A 23,979-nucleotide genomic window follows, 5' to 3' on the forward strand; every position below is an offset into this window, starting at 1 on the left:
CACCCAGGACAGGCTGAGCTGCAGTGCTGTACAGTATGTAGTCGGTCCCTTCTGGTCTGTGAAGTGCACTGAAACACACCATATACATACTGTATACCTGGATAGAAATGTGTCAAAATGATAAAAACAGGCCTCATTGAGCCGTTTTATTATGTCATAGGATTTTTTTCTTGCATCTGTGTGTCTGTCAGCCTGGAGGCCTACAGCCCCTGTCAATCACAGCTGCGATCAGGTGCCCTACACACAGCAACATGAACAGGCTTCACCCAGAGGGCATCGACGTGATGTCTGGACTGAAGGAGGGGAAATACTTAACGTCTGTTGCAGTACTCTTGGATTATTATGTGTCAGCCTTAGTTATTTCTGTTTTGGAAATGTATTTGTCCTTGTTTGTTCCAGGCTTTCACTTTACAAATCACAATCCAGTACCTGTGATAAATAAGGTTCCAGGTTCATCCAGTGGTTGCAACCCTATAGCACAACCCCAGCCCGGGATGTGGAGCTCTCTGAATACATAATCCGCTAATGAAACACACACTGTGTGCGTCTGAGATGCACTGGTCAGATGGTATGCTGTTCATTAATCACTTACTTACACGCACCAGAATCTGATCTTCCAACCCGACCCTTGCAGAGACACAGACACATGCTCTCATTCCCAGCCCACAGCCTAGAGGTATAGATCACATTCAGATTGGTCCAATATGTCTGATGGCCAAAGTGAATTAAGGCACTGAGAGAGAGCCCCTCCCTGAGAATCTACCCCCCCCCCCCCAGCTCGGCACACCGTTCCCGGAGAGCGTCTGTGGCAGAGGCCTTCCCATAAGGCCGAGTAGGGAGTACCCTGAAGCCACTGTTCGCTTGTCTGAGCAGCTGCTTTCCATCGGCTCCGTCTCCCACTTAGGCCCAAAGGCCGACACAATATTGTTGCAATAAATAAAGTCCTTCAACCAGCCAGGGAGATGTTTAGAAAGCACTGAGCCTTCCTGGGGTTTATGTGCTGGACAATAGGCTTTGCAAATAGCAATCTTAACAGACTTGGTAACTTGGAGTTTTTGAAACTTCATTTCCTGACTGTAACAGCTGAGGAAACGGAGGGGGGCCTTCGAGAACCGATGTGTCTGTTTTCTGTTTGTTTTTTTTTGTTTTCATCCTCCAACAAGTCAACTAAATCAAATCAAGCAACCCAAAACACAAAGCCAAACTTGGCGTAATATGTAAACTCTCTGAAATGGCTATTTTGGGGCACAAACCTCATCTCTTAACCCCACCTCTAAGTCGCTAAGGTCAACGAACTTGTGGACAAGTACCAATTCATGCCGTTCGCAATCAGGTTAGAAAAAAGAAATATGTTATCTGGGTCTCCTTCACCCCGGAGCAATGAATTTTGCTCCACGTTGCTCATGTCTTGGTGTTTGGACGTCACCAAGGAGGGTGACCATCAGAAGCTCTCACTCACACCCCTTCCACTCTCTCCTTCCAGTTCAGCTCAGTAGCACACAGTATATAATGTACTGTATCACTTACAGTCTGCTACTTTTATTCATAAGTACTGTACAGCAACCTTCAACAAAACCACAGATGTTTACTACCACCTCCCCAAAGGAAAAGTTCTGTAGAGTTCCAGATGTTCTTGCCCTTTAGCCTATAATTACGTGGGCAGTGAAACAAGGAAACCATCAGCCTTAACCCATAATATACAGCAATAAGAAAACTCTGAAGAAGAACATCGGTTTCACTTTATTATACTGTATTTTCTTTGGCTGTTTCTATTTTAATTGAACACTGATGCTGCTTTAAAGATGCCAGTTCCATTTGAGAGCATGAGCGCAATTGTTAATTTTTTTTTTCCCCCAGCAACTGTATTCAGTCAATTAGTGGGTACAAAGCTCTATAGCCTGTAGGTGTCGGCAGTGTTTTGTGTTTTTGTTGACTGTGATCATGGCTGCTCGGTGGCTACTCAAGGTTACAATCTGCTACCTGTCTGCACAGTAAGGCCGTTGACTGAGCCTGCAGTACATATGTGGGATCTTGGCCGTTTTAGCTACACCTTCCTTCAAATCACCTGGGTCTTCCTCTTTGTTAGGCTGCATTAGAGAAGAAATCAAGCTCTGCTCTGAGCAGGAAATACCCTCTGCTCTACCCTCAGCCTCGGGTGAGTCTGAATTATGCTGCCTTTCACCAAAATGGGAACAGACAACATACTCCAATGTGATGCACTACGTTAAAATCACGGGCTCACAGCACAACACTCTCTCTCACAACTCTGGGCTTGTCATCCTCTAATCAAACAGCTCTACAAGGCACCGAAGACAGGAAAGGCCTGCAAGTGCTCTTCAGTGTGCAGACTCTTTACTTACACGAACACCTTTAGGACCTGGGTTACCTTCTGGCCCAGCCAAGCCCTGGAACAAGTAGACACAAAGCATTTATCAGAAGGAGATGTTGCTAAAGACCATGCAACACCAACAAGTTCATAATAGAAAAAGGAAGGGAATTCAACTGCATAAATATAAGTTACACATTAAGGAGCTTTGTATATATATGTTAAAATTAAACAGCCACACATACCAGATTGGTGGGATTAAAGTCTGTTTTCACAATGTAAATCTTTATTAGTGTGAAAGAAGTTTTCACTGCTATTGAGGTGTTAGGAAAACCTTAAACTTGGTTCTTAAGGTTGCACAACTCTTTCAGTAATTTAACAGCAAATTATTCAGGATACTGTGCAGTACAATGACAGACCCTTTCTTTTTGTTTATGCAAACTTTTGTTCTCCCAGCTGAACATATCAAAGAGACTGTATTTCAAGTCATGGCTTGTTCAGTCCTGCTTGTCTAAAGGATTACTGGTCTGATGGCAGAGAGGTATAACTTTCAACAACGACATTCTTGTGCACGTATTGCCAAGCATTTACAGTATATTCACGACACTGGGACTATCTCTTTTACCAGCAGCAGCAGTGTTGACTCTTCCATACACTGCGCTAAATATAGCTGACACTGGGGTGAAGGAAGGAGATCCTGGAAAAGGAATGTGTAGCATAGTTACTGCACCTGCCTGCCAGGGTAACCTGCTGCCCCAGCCATTCCTGGTGGTCCTGGGATTCCCTGTGGAGGAACAGGAAGCATGGGATAAGAGAGGAGAAATCAGCACATTCCCCGACACGGCTGGCCGGGGAACAAGACAGACACTCACGGCAGCCCCTCTTCCTCCCTCTTCCTGTCAGCCTGTGCGTCTCATCACCAGGAGACGAGCTTCGTCCCGCAGTATTGAGGCTCACAAGAATCCTGAACTCCTCCTGCAATCTTACTGAAGAGACTTTCCACACTGTACCTTTTCTCTTTACGAACAAGAAACTGTCATCCCTGCTCAGTGTGCCTTTTCTATTTTTTTTCCCCTGAAAATTGAGCTGCACCGTTTAAGTGTAATGTTGCCACCGAATCGAACAACCTGTCCAGATCAGTACTTGGTTTGTAATTCATGAAGGGTGGCTGGAAGCTCCCATTTAACTTGGGCCACTGTCTGACAGTCGTCAATATGAGTTGTGGATGCCGAGGCTCAGCTTGAGCCTGTGAGAGTCTTTGCTGACCTGCAGCTAGCTCCTGACTGGTCACGCTTGTCTGTGGAAGCAGAGGGGTGACTCACCTGTTCCCCTGGCAGCCCTGGTGGCCCTGTGTATCCCTTGGGACCCTGCGGGTAACAACCATTGAAAAGAATCTTTCAGCCAGCATGAAGGCTTATCTGCTTTTCATTATCCCTTTAAGTGGATCAAAAAGCTATCAGTTCACATTGCCACAGAGGAGAAGGAGACGCATCAAAGGCTTCCAGCTTTCTTGGATGGATGAAAATCTAAGTCAGTACTTTTAAAATTCTGCTCTCCAGTCGGCCGTTCGTTCACTTGTGGATGAGCTATGTTTAATTAATCCTCTCAGGAGACGCCGCTCAATGCACCCAGGTTTAAATAAAACACGGGCTGCCTGCCTTCATCAACAAGCAATTTTCCTTTCGAATGATGGAAACTGGCCAAAACATCAAACCCATTTCCATTCGCTGTCACAACACTCCCCCAGTTGGAGTTAATAATACTGTACAGAGCTCAAGACAGCGAGTGAGGAGAAAACAAAAGACGTCAAAAAAAGAACTGACACGTTAATGACACCAGAGCAGTTTTTTTCAATTTATCTTTTTAACAATGGGAGCTTTCCATACATCTCAGATTTATTCCTACTTCCTTACGTTTGTAGTACATTACAAAGGACAAATATCAATAACACCAACTGCACTATGACATTTTATTTTTTAATTCTTTATTTAACCATGTAAGTCAGTTGAAAGTCAATTCTTATTTATAATGAGGACCTGGTCAAGAGACCACTCCAGTTCTCCAGTTCTCCAAAGCAATGAAGGAAAGAATGGTTTAATAAATAACAGAACAGAACAGGACAGGGCTGTGTTAACAAACGTTAAGTATCAGGCAGAAAAGATTTAATTACACAACTAAAAAAAACTCAAAATTAAGAGGATAATATCACCTCTGCAAATCATCCCTGTCTTGGGCTACAGCTAATTGAAATTATTTGTGCCAAGTGGTGGCAGTTGCACTTGAAATGTTATATTTCTATAACTATTTCCTTGAATCTGTACTACATCTGCACTAAAAGAACTACATCTTTTATTGTAGGACAGCAGAGAGCTGCAATAAACTGAACACGACATTAATATCTGAATAATTTGCCACCAGAAGGACTGTACTGTATGTCATATTCGACACCTTATTCCACTAGGGTTTGCACAGAAAACAGTTTTGTTTTAAATTAATACAGTGTTACTGTATGTTTCCAACTCACCATTACATCCTCATTTCAGAACGTGCACGACTTCATAAATATTCTAAAAAACTGACTTGACAATTTACTTATTTTTTCTCAAAAGTATGAGACCCAGTTAGTACTGTAGTTCATTCAATTACAGTATTTTATATTACTATATTTGACTACATACATTTATTACACCTACTTCAAAATATATTTCACTTCAAATACAGTAGTTTAGTCAAAACTACAAAAGCTCAGTGTGTGCAATAGTTACACTAGTTAGGTTATAACCATCTAATAAATTCCAAACTTAAACCAATGTTTTTTGTATTCAATTAAACTTGTTATCTTGACTCCAAGAAAAAGCTACTAACATTTTCTAACAATAACCCAGTGACCAAGGAGGGTGATTTGTGATCATTCAGTAGGAAAACATTTTTAACCATATTCTAGCAATTATCTAGAAAGGATCCATGAAACATTCAATAATTTGCAAAGAAACCAACAATCCCAGCAGGTTTCAGGGTGGTACTAATGTCAGCCAGGAGAGGGAACTGCAGATGGCATTTTCAGAAATGACACACCAACACATGTGCTGCAGTAGCTCATATCAAATGCCTGCACACAATCTGAATCCTGACTCTTGGACAATGGGTATTTCTGAAATGACCCAAAGCCCTCCTCATCACTCATGGGTCTAGTGCATCTTTAGGAAACAGCACTCGGAAAGAGCCCTCAAGCATGTGCACCATAGCTCACATGTGTAGGATAACTCAGGGCTCCGGTCACAGCCCATCTGCTTCGTGTTGCTGACCTAGAATGTGGTATGCTGTCCTGAACTTCTGCTGTTCCAAAGTGAATATCATATCCTGACCTGCACTAAAGTTAGAACAAACCATAACAGACTGAATAATAAATTGTTGGGGGTTCTGTTGCCCTGGGCCTTCTCACTTGAATCATAAAATCATATTGCACTACTCATACAAAGAGTTATTTAAAGTAAATATTCTTTTTAACAAATACACTGAGTGCCACAAGACAAATCCATCACATTGGTTGACGTCTAATCCGTGTAATAAGTGTTCAATAAATGGAAATCTAAAGAATTCACCTTGGACTCATAATACTAGTTTAAACTTTCAAAAGGAAAAGAAGGGTCTATCATAATCATAATTCAGAGAGCATGGATAAAGTCATTGTTCTTTCTGCCTGTTTGAAAAAACACAGTTTTGTTTTCAGAAGAAAAGGGCTATTTGTAAAAATGTTAACTTCTACCCAAGGGTATTGTCTTACATACAGTATATCCCTCTGTGTAGTCTGAAATATAATGGCTGGACATTTACGACTGAATTCATTCCTCAGATTGGAGCACCTCATTTCAACTGAAACCACCCAAGCAGAGCAAATCCAGTACAAGGTATTAACAAGAGGTCATGAGAAGTTGCAGGGATATAATAAAAATCTGGAAGCACGGTATTTTCTTAACAGAAAGCTCCAGCATGTCCAACATGAAACAATTTCCACATTTAAGTGAATTACTGTACTGTATTAAAAGTAAAAAAAAGACTGAGATAAAGCCACTAAAACAAGGTGTACTGTATAAACGAGAGGAGGCCATGTAGCCTATCTACCCCACTTGGCAGTTAGTAGTTTATTGATTCCAGGATCTCGTGCATTCTTGAAAAAATGGCTGCAATATTGTTTTTCTGAAGGAAACTACCCACTTTCCAAACTAATCAGGTATGAAAACAGAATAAAGCTATGAAACTGAATTTAAGTATTAAAGTAGGGATTAAGACCTTCCATTAACTTTAAGGGACTTGAGGAATTAGTTCACGTGAATCACCTTGGATAAAAATACAATTATTACTTAGACAAAATACCAAAACCATATATTAAAATTCATCATGAACCTAGCATCTCTTCAGCGCATCTGTCTTCAGAGTATAGTGTAAATAAATTGACTTACTCACTTTTCCTCTTTTTGAATTGAAAACTGCTCAAACTTTTCAACCCATGTCATAGTAACACTGAATGAATGCTCATGTCAAGCGGCCCTTATATCAGCTGATTTTACTCACTTCCCTGTGCTTGTTTTTACTCTGACTGCCCACACTGTTAGGAAGCCCCAGTTAAGAATGGCGGTTCGCAACATGTGCTCAGCTGCAGGGGTACGAGACAGATTCCAGCACTGTCGCTGGTTAGAACAAGTCCTACATTAAACCATGGGGCTGCTGACATTGCTTTCCACACAGCGCCCCATTTCTTACTTGCGAGTTTACATTTCAAAGCAAAACAAAATCTTACTAATACTGAATACTTACTAATTAATAATTAATACTGAAAAAAACAAACAGAGCTACAGTATATAAGCTGAAGTAAACACGGAGAGCGTCCTGGTGCGTAAGTTCATTAAAATCCACAAGACTTCACATTTGGAACCTCTTTGTCTCTTCATTTGTCCGATTTTCAGGTTTTTCAGTGTAAAAATACCACATTGCATTTGCCCAGTTCCTTGATCACAGTCTCACCTCTACACCTGGAACACCTGGCTGTCCCAGCAGCCCTGGAAACCCTGGGTCACCCTGGAAGGAAAACATGGATCTTCAGCTTTATGATCCCTCTAGTTGTGAAAGATCCAGTAGCTCCGGTGATTAAAGGATTCACCAACTATGTCACCCAAACTGCAAGCATTTTTTTATATCGGGCTCTGATGAATGAAGCGGAGACTGAATTCTTGCTAACTTTTCAATCAGTGTGCGTGTCTTATGGGTCCTTCATATTTCATTGACCTTTCAAGTGCCTAGTTGGGTGACTTACAGTATGTCATTGTTTTATGTCAAAACTTTGTCTTAAAACATTGGCTAGGGGCAGAGTTGAAAATCCAACTTTATTTAAAAATGTTTCAGGGGAACTACTGAGATTGTCATGCCTGTAAACAGCCCGCTGCAGCCCTGTTCCATTCCAAACCCTCTCCGTGCACAGAGCAAGCCCAGAGTTCATCGACACTGGTGTGTCTCAACCCTGCACTGCATGCTAACAATAACACAGGGGTACAGCCAGCTATAAATCAGGGAGCAGAGGTCACTGAAGCACAAGAAATGACAACAACGAGGAGAAAAATCCTTGTCAAAAAGATGTATTAAATAAATTAGAAAAAGAACATGCATGAAATAGTGGCCGAAGCTGAAAAGCACAGGGAGAAAAGCAGACACAGTTTACAGGTGAAAGGCACCTGAGATGGACACCCTACCTTCTCTCCAGGTGGAGCCTGGCCTGGGGACAGTCCCGGATCTCCTTTGGCACCCTGTTGCACAAGAATTCACTGCATCATGGTTCAAATACGAATACAGCAGATTTAAAATTCAGAGTATTACCAGCCTGTTAATAATGGCTATGTGGCCCGAGTTTTGCCCAAGTACATATCACTTTATAACCATGTTATTTTCACTTTCGTCTTATCACAGGCTGTATTTTAATGAAGTAACAGAGTTATAGAGTAGGGTACTGTGCACATCTGGGAGCAGTGATCTTAGCGCTTCTCAGTTTTCAGAACATGTCAAGGATGAATCACTGAAATGAATTAGACTGGAATTCTTTTGAGAGCTAAACTCTGCTTTTAATGAATTAAGGAAAAGTTTCAGTTTCCAAGAGAAAACTAATGCCAGGAAAGATCTACAGAGATCATGTTTTAAAGTACAGTAGTAATAAGACATGTAAACCCACGTTTTGGATCCAATTAATTGTGATATCAGGTTGATATAAACAGAAATTTATCTCTTGGTGAATTTAATTTTTCTGCAATGGTTTTAATGGATGAAAGCCAGACTTGATGTCAATAACACTTCCTTCAATGACATTAGATGCTCAAGTGCTTCAGAAAGAACACCCCCTAACTCACACCACTGCTGTACAGTACCTTGCTGCACAAACAGGGGTCATTACCCCTCCCAGTCCAAGCTCATCCCCACCCTACCCACTGCCCCCTGGCTCCACGTTTCAGGCTTTGGGGACCTTGTCCTCATAGACAGGTTGTCACCTCTCCGGATCAAAAAACCATGATCCCTCAGAATAATCATGCAAAGATGTCATTCTGCACTACTGCTCCCTACAGGAGACATTTGGTTATATGAAAAGAAGACACAAAAAAGATCCCAATCACCACATGGATGGAAATCAGTACAACTCTCACTGATGGGCTATAGCCCCTGCCAATTGACTTGTGGAGTTTTACAAAGAAAATAAAAATTTCTCATTCAAAACTATATACATCTGCCATCTGGTACATTTCCATGTGTACTGTATTTCTTGTCCTTTGTTGTAAATGTTCATTTCATGCTCATTTTGTCATAGTGGATTCTTGTGCTTTTTATATAGCCCAGTGTGTTTCAGAAATGATAAAAGGCTCCTATCTCTGTTCTAACCAATGACAGATTTGCACAGAACCTAAAAATAAAGAGAAATGCTCGAGCCAGGCTTTGTCTTTCTTCACAATGTGTTCTGCAGCAGTGTCTCAGTCTGGAGTCTGACTCATCTGACAGGTCATCACACTGCTGCTTCCTGTGACCTCACATGCAGAGAATTCCAAGCACCTCATGGTAAAACCCCCAGATCACCTCTCCTCACTACTGTGCAGGGGGAGTGCAGGGTGTTTCTATCCCTGCTCTGTGCTGTGAAGAACCGCCCAGCTAAAATTCAGTACTGCCATTCAATTCTGTTAAGGTTTAGTTAATCATGCGAAATGCAAAAGTAGAATTTAACTGAATGCAAGTCTTACCAAATCAGAAAACCATGCCACACAAGAGTCAGGCCACTTGGAAGTACCTATTACAGGTAAAGATATCAAGGTTCTTCACAGAAACCTTTGTGATCTACGTGTTGCATTTCATTTTCTATTTTCTTTTTCTTTTCCAGTCATATGTATCTGCAGCTTAACGACTTTAGAAATACATTTCTCTTCCCTCCAGTGAATATAATAGACAGCATGTAAAGGCTTTGCCTCTGCGTACCCTCACACCCTATTCTAAATGCAGAAACTGAGAATTCACTTGCAATGGCGTTTGGCAAGGAACCAGAACATGTGGATCTGCACATGGCTCTCGGCACTCAGCGTACAAAGCAGGCAAAATCCCAGGGAACACCAGACAGCTTTGGGCCAGCATGGAGCAGGAGATCCCAGATGTGACACAGGGCTGAGAGGCGAGAGGGAATTCTGCTGGGTTCCATTCATGAAGGAAGCTTTTCCACATCCCAGGAAGCAACTGGCAGCTGAGCAAGGCTGCTGCAACAAGGACTCAGTGAGCTGGCTGCAGGACTGTGTTCTGCCCGACTGCACCAGACTGCGAGACTTTTCGGGGAGGAATTTATGTCAACCTCCTCGGGCTTTTTGGAGATCTCCCACCTTTGGGGTAGTTCGAATCAATGTTCTTATTGTCTATGTGCTTTGAACATTTCCTTAGCAAATTCCATTTGCACAGCCACTCATGTTTCTGTAGCCGGCAGAGACGCATCTGCATGTCCTGCTACCAAAACACTACACGAGCTCATTGTTTCCGAAAGTATGACTGGGAAACAGGAATTTCAAAACATGGAAAATGCCTTTAAGCAAAGGGGATTTTTGAATGTTTACGAGATGGTGGTAGTCTTGGTGGTGATACGGGGCGATGCTGCCTCACAGCTCTTTGATCCTGGGCTCAACTCCAGCCAGGGGTCCCAATGTGGGGAGCACGCAGGCTCACCCCATAGTAACGTTGGCCTTCTCTGGGTGCTCCAGCTTCCCCACAGTGCAAACGCAGCGTGAGGGAATGTGAGTGCTATACAACAGACCGACATCCGCTCCAGGGTGCATCCAGCCCTGAGCCCACTGTCAGCTGGGTTAGACTGCAGCTCACCGCCACCCTCTACTGGACTGAGCAGTTACTGGAAGTAGGTGGTAGTCTGGGAGAAAATGCCCCGGCCTACAGTTCTGCTGTACATTTGTGAGGGCTAATTTGCTATTGCTTAAAACAAGAAAAAACGAAAAGGGAATTCTTCCAAAAACTGTGATCTACAGTTTGTGATATTTTTACAATACGACTACAAACTGTCTACCAAAGCAGTGAAAGTTAAGAAGTTTATTGGATTCAGAAGTTCACTGATGACACTGCAATTTTTCTTTTCTCAATTTTTGATAAATGTATATTCTGCACTTTGGAGATACTAGCATGGATACAGCCTGATAGTGCACCATACCTGCATTTTTATTTCATGCATCTGCTCTCCACTGATACATTTCAAATGGTAGAAAGAGGTCTTTTGTTCTTATCTAACAGCACCTTACAGCTTATTGACATTTCCATCAAACCAAACAGCATGGAGAAACTGGAAGAAAGGGAAGTATTTGGTCTTTTGTAACTTCGTGTACTTAATATCAAATCACAATATTTATTTTCATGTTGAAAGGTAAAGTAAGACCTTTGAAGCTTAACTCTATTATTAAGAAAAGTGTCTGGCAGAATGCATTGATACGTCAACAGATTTTATAAGCTCAGGATCAGGATCTGTACTGCACGAACACGTTGTTCTGTGGAAAATATAAGCCATTTAGGATTAAGCATCGCAGATCCTGAGCAGGAATCTGGGGAATGAAACTCATGACAATGAAAAATACAGGAACTCTGTCCTGACTGTGGATTGAGCCTGGGGCACTCTTCTGAGCTTCCATAAGGACCAGATAATAAACTAGAGAAATATTTCAACACCGTCCTTGAAATGTCAGTACAAAGGGCTCACCTTCGGACCAGGCAGGCCAGGCAATCCAGGGTTTCCATGTGGTCCTGGCAGTCCCTGGGAACCACAGAGAAGGGAGGCATCAATGAGCACATTGTTGAACCACACTTTCCCACACACGCCAAAAACAAAATCACTTTAAACCACACCTTTTAATTAAATCAATACTAACAGGAAACTTGGGTTTCCATCCTGGTGTGTCAGATTCACAGCCATGTCACTGTGTTGTTAGTTTTATTTAGCCAAGCTGCACACGTCACATGAAAGACAACCTGCACTGCCCTCTGTGCGTCACGCTGCGGGAATCCCGTGTGCTGGAGAACAGGGGTGGCGTCTTCCCCCGACACCGGGATACTTGAAATTTTACAGTGCGCCTCTAAAAGACCACTTCAAAGCCTCAGCCAACATTATTAACTCGATAACACCCTCAATATAAAGAGTTAACTCTGAGGAGATCTCAAAATTGAGAGAGAAATTTTAAATTCCGCTTTTTAAAGCATAAAAAAAGGGATGTATTTAGGATATAATTTAGGAATTGTCTCATCTGTTTTTCTGAATGAAAACTGCTCAGAGATTGAGCACTCCTCTCTCTTGTGAACAAAGTGCAATTAGGTTTCTTTGGAATCTTTGTGGGCTTTTTTTTCAGAAGGCCACCTGGGATCTCCTGTATGTGTTACAGCAGTGAAGAACCTGTCCTTAGTCTACCTCTCATTTTCATGAGAGGCTCTCACAGACCTGTTTTTTTCCCATTTTTATGAGCGGATGTTTCAATACAGCTGTTTAACAATTCTACCAAAAAATGCTACCATCTGCAGAAAGCTACTAACTTTGATGTTGCAGGAGGAAACAAAGCCACTGTTGCAGCCAGCTCTTTGATTGCAGTGCTGTCCCAAAGCACTGGATAAAGTGCTACACCTTCCCAAACATGCAAGTAACTTGTACTGTACACGCACGTCCTGAGGAGTAACCAGCAATACAAGCTACTTGCTTGAGGGTCCCTGTCTGACTCTTAGTACAAAGATGCTTATTTCAGATCTCCCTGCTTCTCCAAAGGTGATGGGAAAAATAGTTTTTAGTTTGAACATTAGTGCTCTCTGACCCCTCTTCCCAACAGCATGATGTGCACTTTTGGAATTATTGGCATTCTTCAAGACACATTTAAGTAGTCTACCTTCTGCTCAAGTTATTTTATTGTTAGAGCCCTGTGTTTTACTGTGACAACACTTCAACAATATCTGTTTTACTACAGTATGGGAGAACTGCTAAATTTGAGGTGTAAACAGAATGAACACAATGCATATTAATACCTTTTTATACAGTATACTGTCTGCAGAGAAAGAATTATGTTGGAGTGCTCAGCTATGTCCTCCCACTTAAAAGATCAGCAGTGTGCGAGAATGAGATTGTGCTGATTGTGCAGATTGTGCAGATTGTGCTGTGTGGTATGCTGAGCAATGGTGAAGGGCATCAGTTTTAATTGGAAACACTTTCTTTACCTTGACCCCTGACTGCAGCGATCCACTTGCTAAAACTGCACATATGTGAATGGGATTTTGATGGCAATGTATGATTTGCTGATATGGCATCTATGTAGCAGACCCTATCTGTGAGCTCTTAAGGGAGGATCATGGTGTCAGCTGCTTAAACTCACTTGGAAGAAAACAGTAAAGGTTACAGGCAAGAAGAGGTAATTGTGCTCATCTTCTCACCCAAAGATCTCATCCAGGCTTCTTGAATTATACCACAAAATCTGTTGAGTAGCTTTTCTAGGCACCCACAGTGACATACCTGCACCTTAAAGGGGTGAAAACTTTTTTAATATCTTATCTCCAAGATAAAATATATTTTTTAACTAAGCTAAGGCTATCAAGGAGAAAAACCTATGAACAGGCTTATTTACAGAAGCATGTTTGTTTGCTAGTAGATAGTTTATCCCAGGTTCTCATCCTCTCATTTTGGAAGGAAAGCTGAGCATCGGCTTCAGCACCATGAGTGGGGCAGCTGGTTCCACCCTGGCACAGCCCTCTCTGCAAGAAAATGCCACTTGCTCCCAGTTTCAAATGCATTTCCTTCTCAGTTTCCATCTGTGGTCTCTAGTTTCTGATTCACTACTGATTCTCAACAAATCCACGAGGTTGGCTTTGTGAATCTCGGTTAGGATTTTGAATACTATCAGGTCCTCATATTCTCTTAGACTAAAGAGACGAGGTTCTTTTAGCCTTCTGGGGGAGGATTCACATTGTAGGAGACAGGATTAGTCCACAGAGAGTGTGAGGCCATTCTAGCCCTTCTCATTTTGCAAACGTTTGCATTAGCTAGAATACCATCCAGTTTTTTCTTGAAGAATCACAGGGAGTCGACGTCATAGCTGGGCTGTTTGTGTAAATAAGGGGCTCCCATTTTCAGTCAGAGGGGGCGGACTGAAATGTTTTGCTGTTGCTTTCCTTGATCACTGTAAAGATAGCAGATAGCTTCTTGTGGATGGAGGGAAAGTAGCCTGCATGATCTTTACTTGTTAATGACCATTTTTCAAGGACCTTCTGACTGGGAGCACATCACAGGAGGTAGCGAGGGATGTGCTGGCCGGGATGTCTCAGCCTCTCGGGCGCTACAGGTCTCCGGTGCCACCAGGGGGCAGTGCTGGGGCCGCGCTGGCCGGCAGGAGGGCGGGGCGGAGGAGTCTGCACGCTCTTCCTCCTTCTCGCCCGCATGTGGCCGCAGGGCTCGCGGCGATGAGGCGGGACGTGAGAAACACACGACTGGCGTATCCAAGTGCATCTAAATCTAAACCTATAAAAAACTACAGAACGTCTGCCCGTTCTGTAACGTACAGGATTAATAGCACAGGAAGTGCCTCTGGGCAGCCCTAACGAAGGGAAAGCAGGGAAAGCAGGAGTGTGGGGCTTTGCTACACAACAAAGAGCAACAGCGCACAGGAGACTCCAAACCTCTACTCACCCGAGGGCCTCTTCTTCCAGGAGGGCCAGGCAAACCGGGGGGACCGGGGGGACCCTGGAGCACGAAAGAAGAGCAGGGTTTCAGGTGGGAGGCACGCTGCTGTGAGACGCTTCAATCTAGAAACTTGCAGACTACAAAACCACTCTTCAGCAAGGTGGTGGTAATGGAAAACTGGTTGAACACTGGAACGCGATTAAAAATAACAAAAGCTGCTCACACACGGCCCCCCTAGATTTCCTTCCTTTACAACTTCAGGAGCGACATGCGTCTTCTCTCAGACCCCCAGAGAACCTTGGCCAACCCAACGTTCTCCACAGAGACGTTCGACTTTTCCAACTGCCTAATCATCTTTGCTCTGGAAAAGTGTCTTTCTCTAATCCCTGAAACACGCAAAATTAATTGAATTGTTTTTCCCCAACGAATGAAAATCTATACAGGAAAGGGAGAAATTGCACTACAGCTGATACTGATGCTAAAAGAGATGAGACATACTGTAAATGTGAAACATTAAACTGTGTAAGTTTGGAACCAAGGTAGTTCAACATCTCCTCCTCGTCATAACCATGATCTCACAGACACAATCATATCGCATATGGTTCTGCTACAGCCATCGGCATTTCATTTTTCACAGTTCTTAGCTGTTAACTATGGGGAATTAGGGGGAACTAAAGACTGTACAGGAACCTCATGGCAGAGGTGGAAGAGGAGTGTGTGTGCTTAGTTCACATTACTGTTTAAGTGCAGATTAAAAAAGAAAGCCTTCTTTAACCTTGCAATTATTCCAAGTACAGCTGGCAACAGATATTATATATATATTTAAAGCAAAGACTAGCTAATCACGTCACACTGACTAGTGTTTACCAAGGAGAATGAATACCATGATGGTACACAGATCTGAAGAGCCCTGGATTTAAAATCTAAGCTCTGTACAAACATGGATTAGTCTTACTTTGTTAAACATACTTCCTTTTCAATAGGTATGTTTCATTTCACCTATAATTTCCAGTTATTTTGATAAGGCATTCCACACTGCCTGCCTGTCGCTGCCTGCCCAGCTCTGTGAAAGCTCCTCAGAGCCCATCGTGGGCAGTGACACTTGGTACTTGTGTGTACAGTACCATTCACAGTTCGTCTGCATAGTGTATCCAGAACATGTCCAGTTTTTCCTGTCGTTGGTCCAATAACAGCAAATATTGCTCAGATCACAAAAAACTCAAAGTGACTGCCAGTACCCCTTCAGATTTCTCCTGAAACTGAGACTGATAAAACTTTCTGCTTAAAATGCCAATATAAAGTGAAGAGCAGTCCCTCAGGCTGAGGGTCCACCAGTAGAGCACGTTACAGCAGAGAGGGCAGATCCTCCACATGAGCCCCCGTCTCAGCAAGAAAAGACAAGAGCTACATGACCTCGAGAGTTGACTGGAAGTTCAAAGATTGCATTAATAAGCCAAATAGGTCAAATGTAAGCTTTCATGTGCCGGTTTACCTAATTATCTTTATTAATTTGTTCCCCTATTCTATGACTATGTAAATCCTTGTGTTCCTCTCTCTACTATCTGCACTGCAAAGCCCTGCAGGTACGAGGCTGTGTGACTGACTCCTGGTGTAAATAACAAACCCAAACACAACCACTGTACTGAATGTTAATGCAGGCAGTTAAGCACAAGAATGATTTGAAAACTGAATAATTGCCAGAGATTAAAGACGAATTGAAGCCAAGGCAGCATGAGAAGACCTGAGTGTTGCCAATACAAACAGCCATTTGATAGACAGCCATTGTTGATAGACAGCCATTGTTCATCTGTTTAATATGAAAGAAAACAGTTCAGAGGTCTTTTGCTGAACTCTGATTACCAGTCAAATTTACACATTACTGTTTTTGGAAAATACCTTAGTGATGCAGATTAAGCATTGTGAAAAAGATATGATGAAAAAGTCCATTTTAATATTCATTTTCAGGGAATTTCGTTAAGAATACCATTAAGGTTTATAACTGTCTATGCACTTGCTAAGAATATTTTGCCACTTACATGGAAGTTTATTTAAAATATTCCAGAACAGATCAACATAAAATCACAGGTTTCAAAAACTTTTGGGGAATAGATTTGTTGTATCACCTAAGAAGTGAACAGAGTAGCAGATACAACAAAATTACTGTCTTTCAGGAGGAAGCAGCATCACTGTGTTTGCTCTGCAATGTCCAAACAACCTTGAAATGTCACAACAGAAAGTAAAGGCTAGAGAACAAGCCCATATATCACAGCTGATATTATTGTTAAAATCATGGGGTGTTTTGAGTCTCTTAAATAAGGTTTTGGGTTTGGAGATCATATCTTGTAAATTCCCATCCACAAAAAATCTCCCAGTCAAGTGGCCTTCTCGTTCTGTGTGTGTGAAAACTTTGAAGCCAGAACAAGATTTCGCATTCAAACATTCAACACCACACTTTCTCATAAAGAAGCAGGAAACCATTAGAGAAGACAGCACAGTGCGCTCCTAAACTCTGATTAAAGCTGGATGAGAATACTAGTTTGAACAAGACAGTGTCTTAAACCTTATCTGCTTGCATGTTTTTTTCAATCAATAAAGTTTTTAAATCATGACTTTATGAAAATTGTCCTTATGAAAATAAGAAAAGGCTAAGAATTTTACAATAAAAATAAAACGATAGTGATGGGATAAAATCCACAGTGGTGGTTTGGAAATGCATTAAAAAGTGTGTCCCATTGAAGAGACAAGCTCTCTGGTGCCTCTGGTGCCCCATGAACTGTGCACCCTCTCAGCCACTCGCCTTGAGCTGCAGCACCTTGTGCTGAACAGATTTAATCACACGCTGATCGTACTGCAGTGTGCAACCCGTACTGCACTGGTGTCCTTCAACACAAACCTGTGCTTTGATTATAATACCACATTATTTATAAACGCTTTTCAAATACTCAGAAACCTGTGCAATACCACATACACAGTATAGTGTGCATAAGAGAAGTAATAATCCCCCCAGAAAAAGTTTAATTAAATTAGAGGTTAAAACAATTTTTGTTTCACTACAATAAAAAGACAGGACTTTGAGAGTCTTAAAGACGGAAAGTGGGAGAATCTGGATGGATGGTTTTGGTTTCAGCTTATTGTGTGGAGTCTGCTCCTTGGCAGAGAGAGATATAATCAAAAAAAGCTTGCAATTGGACAAGAATAATAAATACGGTAAAAAATGATGTGAAACTCCTTTCTCCAAGAGTGCTCTATTTCATGTTTTAGTTGCACATTTAAATGTTTCCAGGTAAAAAAAAATACTACAGTATATAACCATTGTCCAGGAGTGAACTCCACCCCAGTGAACTTCTGAGTCACTGACCACCTCTCTGCACCTGGTCCAGACTCTGAGCTCACAGCTCCTGCACTGTACTGCACTAATGTCTCGAACTCTCTCTTGGGCAAAGTAATTCAGCTGTGGCTCTTATTCTCTGGAAACATGACACAGACAAGTACCAGCTGATGGTCTGTATCACTGCTCTGCACTCCACACTACCTGGAAGCAGTATTGTTTGGAGAAGTGCCTCAGGTGCCACACTGGGATGGGTTCAGAAAAACTAGGAGCACTATTACTCAGCATTTGTCACACCATCAGTGAAGCAGCATCTGGGTTCATCACAGAGGGGAGTTTGGACTTAAGTTCCAAATACCAACAGAGACTGTTTCCACAATTGCATTGTTGGGATTATCTATAAATATTGAATAATATCTTCTGTTACTTGTAATTATATAAAGTTTCCCTTTCTACCTGCACCTAATGTAAAACTATTAGTAAGTAGTGCTGTTCCTAAATGCCCAGTGTAGTGTCTATGCAAGTGTACGCGACTGTGTTTTATCCCAATAAGAAAGGCTAGTCTTCTCTTCACTAAACTAACAGTAATGCCCATTTCAGAACAGGGACCCAATAACTTGCTGGGTGATTCCTTGTGCAATGAATACAGCGTTGCATAAAGGTATCATCATTGAACATGCAAATCACCAAACTTAGATAAGATTCTCATAAAAACTCTAAATAAAAGTTTTCAGAGAGACTTATAGAGCTTGACTCTTTTTTATTAAGTGTACACAAAGGTTTTGTAACTATTCCATTACAGTGAAGAAAAAATGTTTAGGACGTTCGTCTATCCAGAGACTAGGATTAAGGCACTGTGGATGTTCGAGTTGGGCAGGGGTACAGAACACCAGACCACCAGGGAATCTGGGCAAACATCAGGACTCCAGAGGTGCACACGATGTACAAGTTAACTGCTGTGGTAAAACCCACTGTGTTTATAAGAGCACCAGCAAGTATGCAAACAACAACAGCCCATTCAGCCACTTAGCAGCTAATCGATACGCAGGTCTTATCCACCTGTTTCATCTGCATCTGATACAAATCACTCCGGCTCAAAACACTCTAGTGTAGCTCAGTCTAGTACAGTATATAGTGTCATAAATAATATGCCACCTCACCTGGGTTGACAATGTCTTTCAGAAGACAGGGAGAAAGCTGTGGGACGTTCTCCCAGTATATGTAACAAGCATGGAAGAGTGGCTGTGTTGTGGGTATCTGTGATTTAGGACAGGAGTTTTCTCTGACCCATGTGGCTATGTCTCAGAAACTAAAACACATGGTTCACTGTCAAACACCACTTTAAATATTAAAAATATTCAGGAAACAAATGCTACCGACAGACAGCCTGGTACTGGGACTCCCAAGATCTCCATTCAAAGAAATCTTCTCCACCACAGGTTTTATACACGTTTAGGATGTAGATGTACACTGTAGCTGCCCCAGTAAGAAAGGCAATACAGCAGTCAAGTCTTACAGAAACAAAGGAGGAATTAATATTTTAGCATTAGGCAGAGAAAAGGCTTTAACTGAGAAGTGTAACCCAGGTGGAAGACAGAGCTCCTTGAGACATTCCTCATTTGAGAGACAAATGGCAACACAGGGAAAAATAAAAAATAAAATGATTTCTAATTTCCATCACAGAATGATTTTCAGCACCATCAACAACAGCACTAAAAAAAACCCAGCTTTCAGCTAAATTAATGTTAGGAGCCAGGGAGTATAACTCACTTGCCACATTTTAGCTTAAGATTTGTTCCATCTACTGTGTATCTTAAACTCGGACAGACACCTGGGAATCACAGACAGTGAAACATCAATTTCTGATTTGGTCTGTACGTCTGAGAGGCATCATGTAAATACTTCAGAGTAAAGGTTCACAGCACAGAATTACACAGATTACTTTTTCATACATATGTTCAGAAAATATATGAAAGTGTGTTAATGTGAAAAAAGATGGAATGGTTTTATTTAGAAATGTCATCTCTTATGAAATTTAACCATCTGTTGGCACACATAAAAAAAATAAAAACATCTGGAAGAGCTACCAGCTCTTTGCTAGTGTAAATATATAGTACACTGTGTGGCCAAAATGATGCTTTGTGACTTAGCTTTTCAGAACTTTGTCTTCAGGCACTTATAAATCAGCTTATAATATATTTTTGAAGACCATTTTCAAATAATCTTTCACATGTTGAGGTAACGCACCTCTAAAAACACAACATTTCTACTGTATCTGCCATTAACCAAAACAGTGATAAAGACTCACCGGGGGACCAGGCTCTCCTTTCGGTCCCTGTAGCCCATCATAATCAACAGAGTAGTCCATTTCTCCATAGCCGTAGTCATAATCTCCCATGTCCAGGTCATAGGCCTTGTCGGTGTTGTAGTTTGTGTCAGTGTAGGCAGGTTCCTCCCACATGTCCACCAGATTTTCAGTTTCTTGGGGTGCCCTGTACAAAGTGGTGTTAATTCTGAGCTGACCTCCCAATAAATCATCTGTCGACTGCCTGGATCTGCTGCTGCCGCTCAGGCTCTCTTTGATCTTACCCTGCCTGGCTGGCGAGAGCGCCGGAGGGGCGTCACTGGCAGCAGTGTGCCCTTTATTTCGGCTGTCGTTCTCAGTGTCGTTCTCCAATGGACTCCCCAGGGATCCAGACCTACCCGAAGATGTTCCTTTCCTCTGCCCCACACCAAACATGGCCAAACCACTTTCAAAAGTGTTTCGACGCTGGAGCTGCAAAGATTCCTCAGGGAGAGCCCTTGGATTTGGGATTTCGGAAGACCTGGGATGTAAATCCTGGTGCCAAACAACACTGCTGCCTGAAACAGCAGAGGCACTTCCAGGTTTTCCCTCCATTCTAGAATCCTCGGATAATGTAGGGTTTACCTGGGATTCCGTCACACGCAGGTTTGAAGTCATATGACCATTAGAATCTGTACCTATGTCTGTGGTTGGTGATCGGTATGTGTCTGCAAGGCGACACTGTTTTTTCACATAGTTGCAATAATTTGTAGATGCCTGTGCAGAGGGATAAATGTCCAACTGACATATTACACCTTCAAATTGAACAGCTTTAATGTTCATCCTTCCTAAGGTGAGGAAGCCTTCAGAGCTCAGCTGCTGAGGCCCGGCGTGTGTCTCCTTGATGAAATACTGGCCTCCACATTGCGCATGCAAGGACACTGACTGCTCACGGACACCAATGGCAAAGGAGTGCCACTGCCCGTTGTGCACATTGTAATTAAAAAAGACTGACGTCTTCTCTGCAATGTAAATGACGACCTTCTTCGGCAAAAGCTGAATGCCAAACTGCAGTCTGTTTTTCTTGTTCCTGACACTGAAAAGGAAAGCATTGTTCACTCTCTCTGAGCGCAGGCTCACAATGATCGTGAATTCGCTCCCGAACTCGGCGGAGAACAGCCTCGCTGTTGGAGCCTCAATGCGAGCACCTCTTGTTAGAGTAACTCCCGCTTCTGACAGAAGGATGCCCTGAGGAAAAGGTGGAGGAGAGGATGACAGGAGAGCAGTTGTCCCTGAGGAGTGTCTCTCTCTGCTGCCTGTAAGGCCAAGCTGATGAAGAATATCTACACCTGCGGGAGGAGAAGAAGGAAAATCATCAGCTCCTGTCATCCTGACTGCAGCCGCCTTTAATCCAACAGGCATTACAGGATGTGCTCTTTCAAGACAGGAAGTGCAAATAATTGGCTTTTTCACAGTGTCCAAAAGTACTGAAATTACTGAATATATTTAGCAAAGATCACATTACCAATTAAATAAATTGCATAACAAACAAAATAAAAAATCCTAAAAAGAATATAGCTTGATAACATTGAGAACCATTGAAGGTTTTAATGACATCAAGCACAATCTTCATCACCCCACTGCTGGGTAACTGCTGAGCCCCTAATTTTCTCCAAGATACCTCTTTGAACTCGTGGTTATTTTTGTGGAGTAACTGGAGTGTCATGTTGCACATTTGGGGTGAACGTGCATGAAATGGAGGTCGTGCTCCGAGACTGATCGTGAGGGAATGGTGTGTGGCTCGGATTCACTGTGACGGACATTAAAAACCACCGAAAACCTCTCAGGGTGGTTGAGCAGCTGTGTTTCTGTTCCTGCCGGGATATGGCGACGGTGCTCTTCAAGGCCAGCTCAGATCACACATAACAAAATACTAACATTTCTGCAAACACCGGGTACGTGAAAGGTCTTGCTATCTAGTAATGAACATGTCTGAAAACCACGGTATACAGTAGCTGCCATATTATGACATGAGTTTGTGCATGTTCACTCCTCCAGGTGCTCCAGTTTCCTCCCACAGTTTAAAGACACACTGGTAGGTTAATTGGCTTCTGGAAAAAATTGGCCCTGGTGTGAGTCTGTGTCTGTGTGTGCCCAGCAATGGACTGGCATTCCTCCCATTGCTTGCCAGGATAGACTCTGGCTCCCCCATGAGCCTGTATTGGATAAAGTGGTTAGAAAACAGATGGATTAAACGTTGGAATCAAGAAGCTGCTGTAGCTGAGCCGTTGCATGTTTAATTTTAATCAAAGAAGAAGGATGTGCTTTTCTATAGATCGTACTACAGATCAATACTCAGGAATAGCCATTCCAGCGGACTCACTAAATACAGCAGGAGGCAGCAAACTGCTTAAAATACAGTAGTCTGGGTATGTCAGCTTCTGCCTCTAAAGCTGTTTGCAGGAAAAATAATTAGTGGGAATAATAAAAACATACTGTAAGGTCAAAGGTCACAGAGAATAACACAGAACATAATTTAAACTAAAGGAAAGGCAACCAAACTGGTGACAGGAATCCCCCATGATTCATGGACATTCAGTATGGTTTCTTTTGAAGAGAAGAAGGATGCATTCGTACTATTGCAGGTAAATTTCTCAAATTCATAAATATAGTAAATACACTTGACCTACATAATTATAAGTTGAAAGGTCTTATCCATGATATCTAAACTCTGCTGATCAAGTTTAATTAGTTCTACTACATTTGAATATTGGGTAGCTTCAGATTATAAGCACTGAGCATCTTAAAAGCCCCAAACCTTTTTTTTAAAGTTGTCTGTTATTTAACCTGTTGTTGCTGCTGCGGTTCTGTGTTTGTTTTGGTGCTTCCAAATTTCTTTGTATCAGAGCATACATGCAAATAAGTATTTCATTGCACTTGTCCATATGACAAATAAACTGAACTGAACTGAAATAAGCAACATCTCCACAACACATTTCAAACATTAAAAACAAAGCTGCTTGAGAAGCAAGGTACTGTAGTTCTCCATAAAAAATCAGATTTTATCGTCTGAACATCAGTCAGTTAGTGGAAAAGCAAGACATTAAAAAGTATTAATCCTAGTTCCTATCTTTCTGAAAAAGCATTTTAATTGTATGCTCCATCACAGGCTCAGAGACGCCTGTAAGGACTTGAGTGAGAATGTACTGTATTATTGAGGCACTGAAGCCTTAGCATTAAAACTGACTGCTTGCCAAGAGGACCCACAATAGTGTTCCCAGAACATTAACCCCATCAGGATTTGAGGCTTAGCCACATACTGGAGAACTCAAGGCATCATCAAAGCAGCAACAAAAAGCTAAGCTACTCTGCTCTTGTCAGAAAACAGCTGCAGAATCTGTCTTAATTCCTGGAAAGCGTGCCAGAAAATATATAGTTTCAGGTCTATGTTTACACTGGGGAAAAAAAATTAACTTAACTTATTCTGATTTGCTGAGCTAGTTTACTTGAGATTCTGCATTTTACATAAACATATTTTTATTGTTCCTGCATTTTAAATGACTACCTTCAAAATATCTTACCTTGCTTTCGCAAACAGAAGCTCTATCGGAGTTCTGCATGCAAAAGAGAAAATGTAAAAACAGTACAACAGCTGCGTTCAACACACAGACTCCAGATACAGGAAATCTGGTTGACAATTAAAACACACTACTAAACACCACCACTCTGTTACCAAAAATTTCCACTGTCATGCTCTGACTTTAAAGCAACCATACAATTGCCAGCATTATGTTTATCATCATACTATAGTATCATTCACTTCACTGGAA

General features: G+C 42.0%; 1 protein-coding gene across 1 annotated transcript in view; it reads right to left on the minus strand.

Moving 5' to 3' along the window:
- The window catches only part of col24a1 (collagen type XXIV alpha 1), a 105,317-nt gene that overhangs the window by 64,623 nt on the left and 16,715 nt on the right, over positions 1-23,979 (minus strand). The window contains exons 3-10 of the mRNA XM_088927994.1: positions 20,174-21,498; positions 14,544-14,597; positions 11,589-11,642; positions 8,071-8,124; positions 7,349-7,402; positions 3,649-3,693; positions 3,057-3,110; positions 2,361-2,405 (exon numbers count right to left, since the gene is read on the minus strand). Coding sequence (XP_088784120.1) covers positions 2,361-2,405; positions 3,057-3,110; positions 3,649-3,693; positions 7,349-7,402; positions 8,071-8,124; positions 11,589-11,642; positions 14,544-14,597; positions 20,174-21,498 — 1,685 coding nt within the window. The remainder of the gene's footprint in view (positions 1-2,360; positions 2,406-3,056; positions 3,111-3,648; positions 3,694-7,348; positions 7,403-8,070; positions 8,125-11,588; positions 11,643-14,543; positions 14,598-20,173; positions 21,499-23,979) is intronic.

This window comes from Atractosteus spatula, chromosome 11 (assembly GCF_055471065.1).
Source record: "Atractosteus spatula isolate fAtrSpa1 chromosome 11, fAtrSpa1.hap1, whole genome shotgun sequence".
Lineage (NCBI taxonomy): Eukaryota > Metazoa > Chordata > Actinopteri > Semionotiformes > Lepisosteidae > Atractosteus > Atractosteus spatula.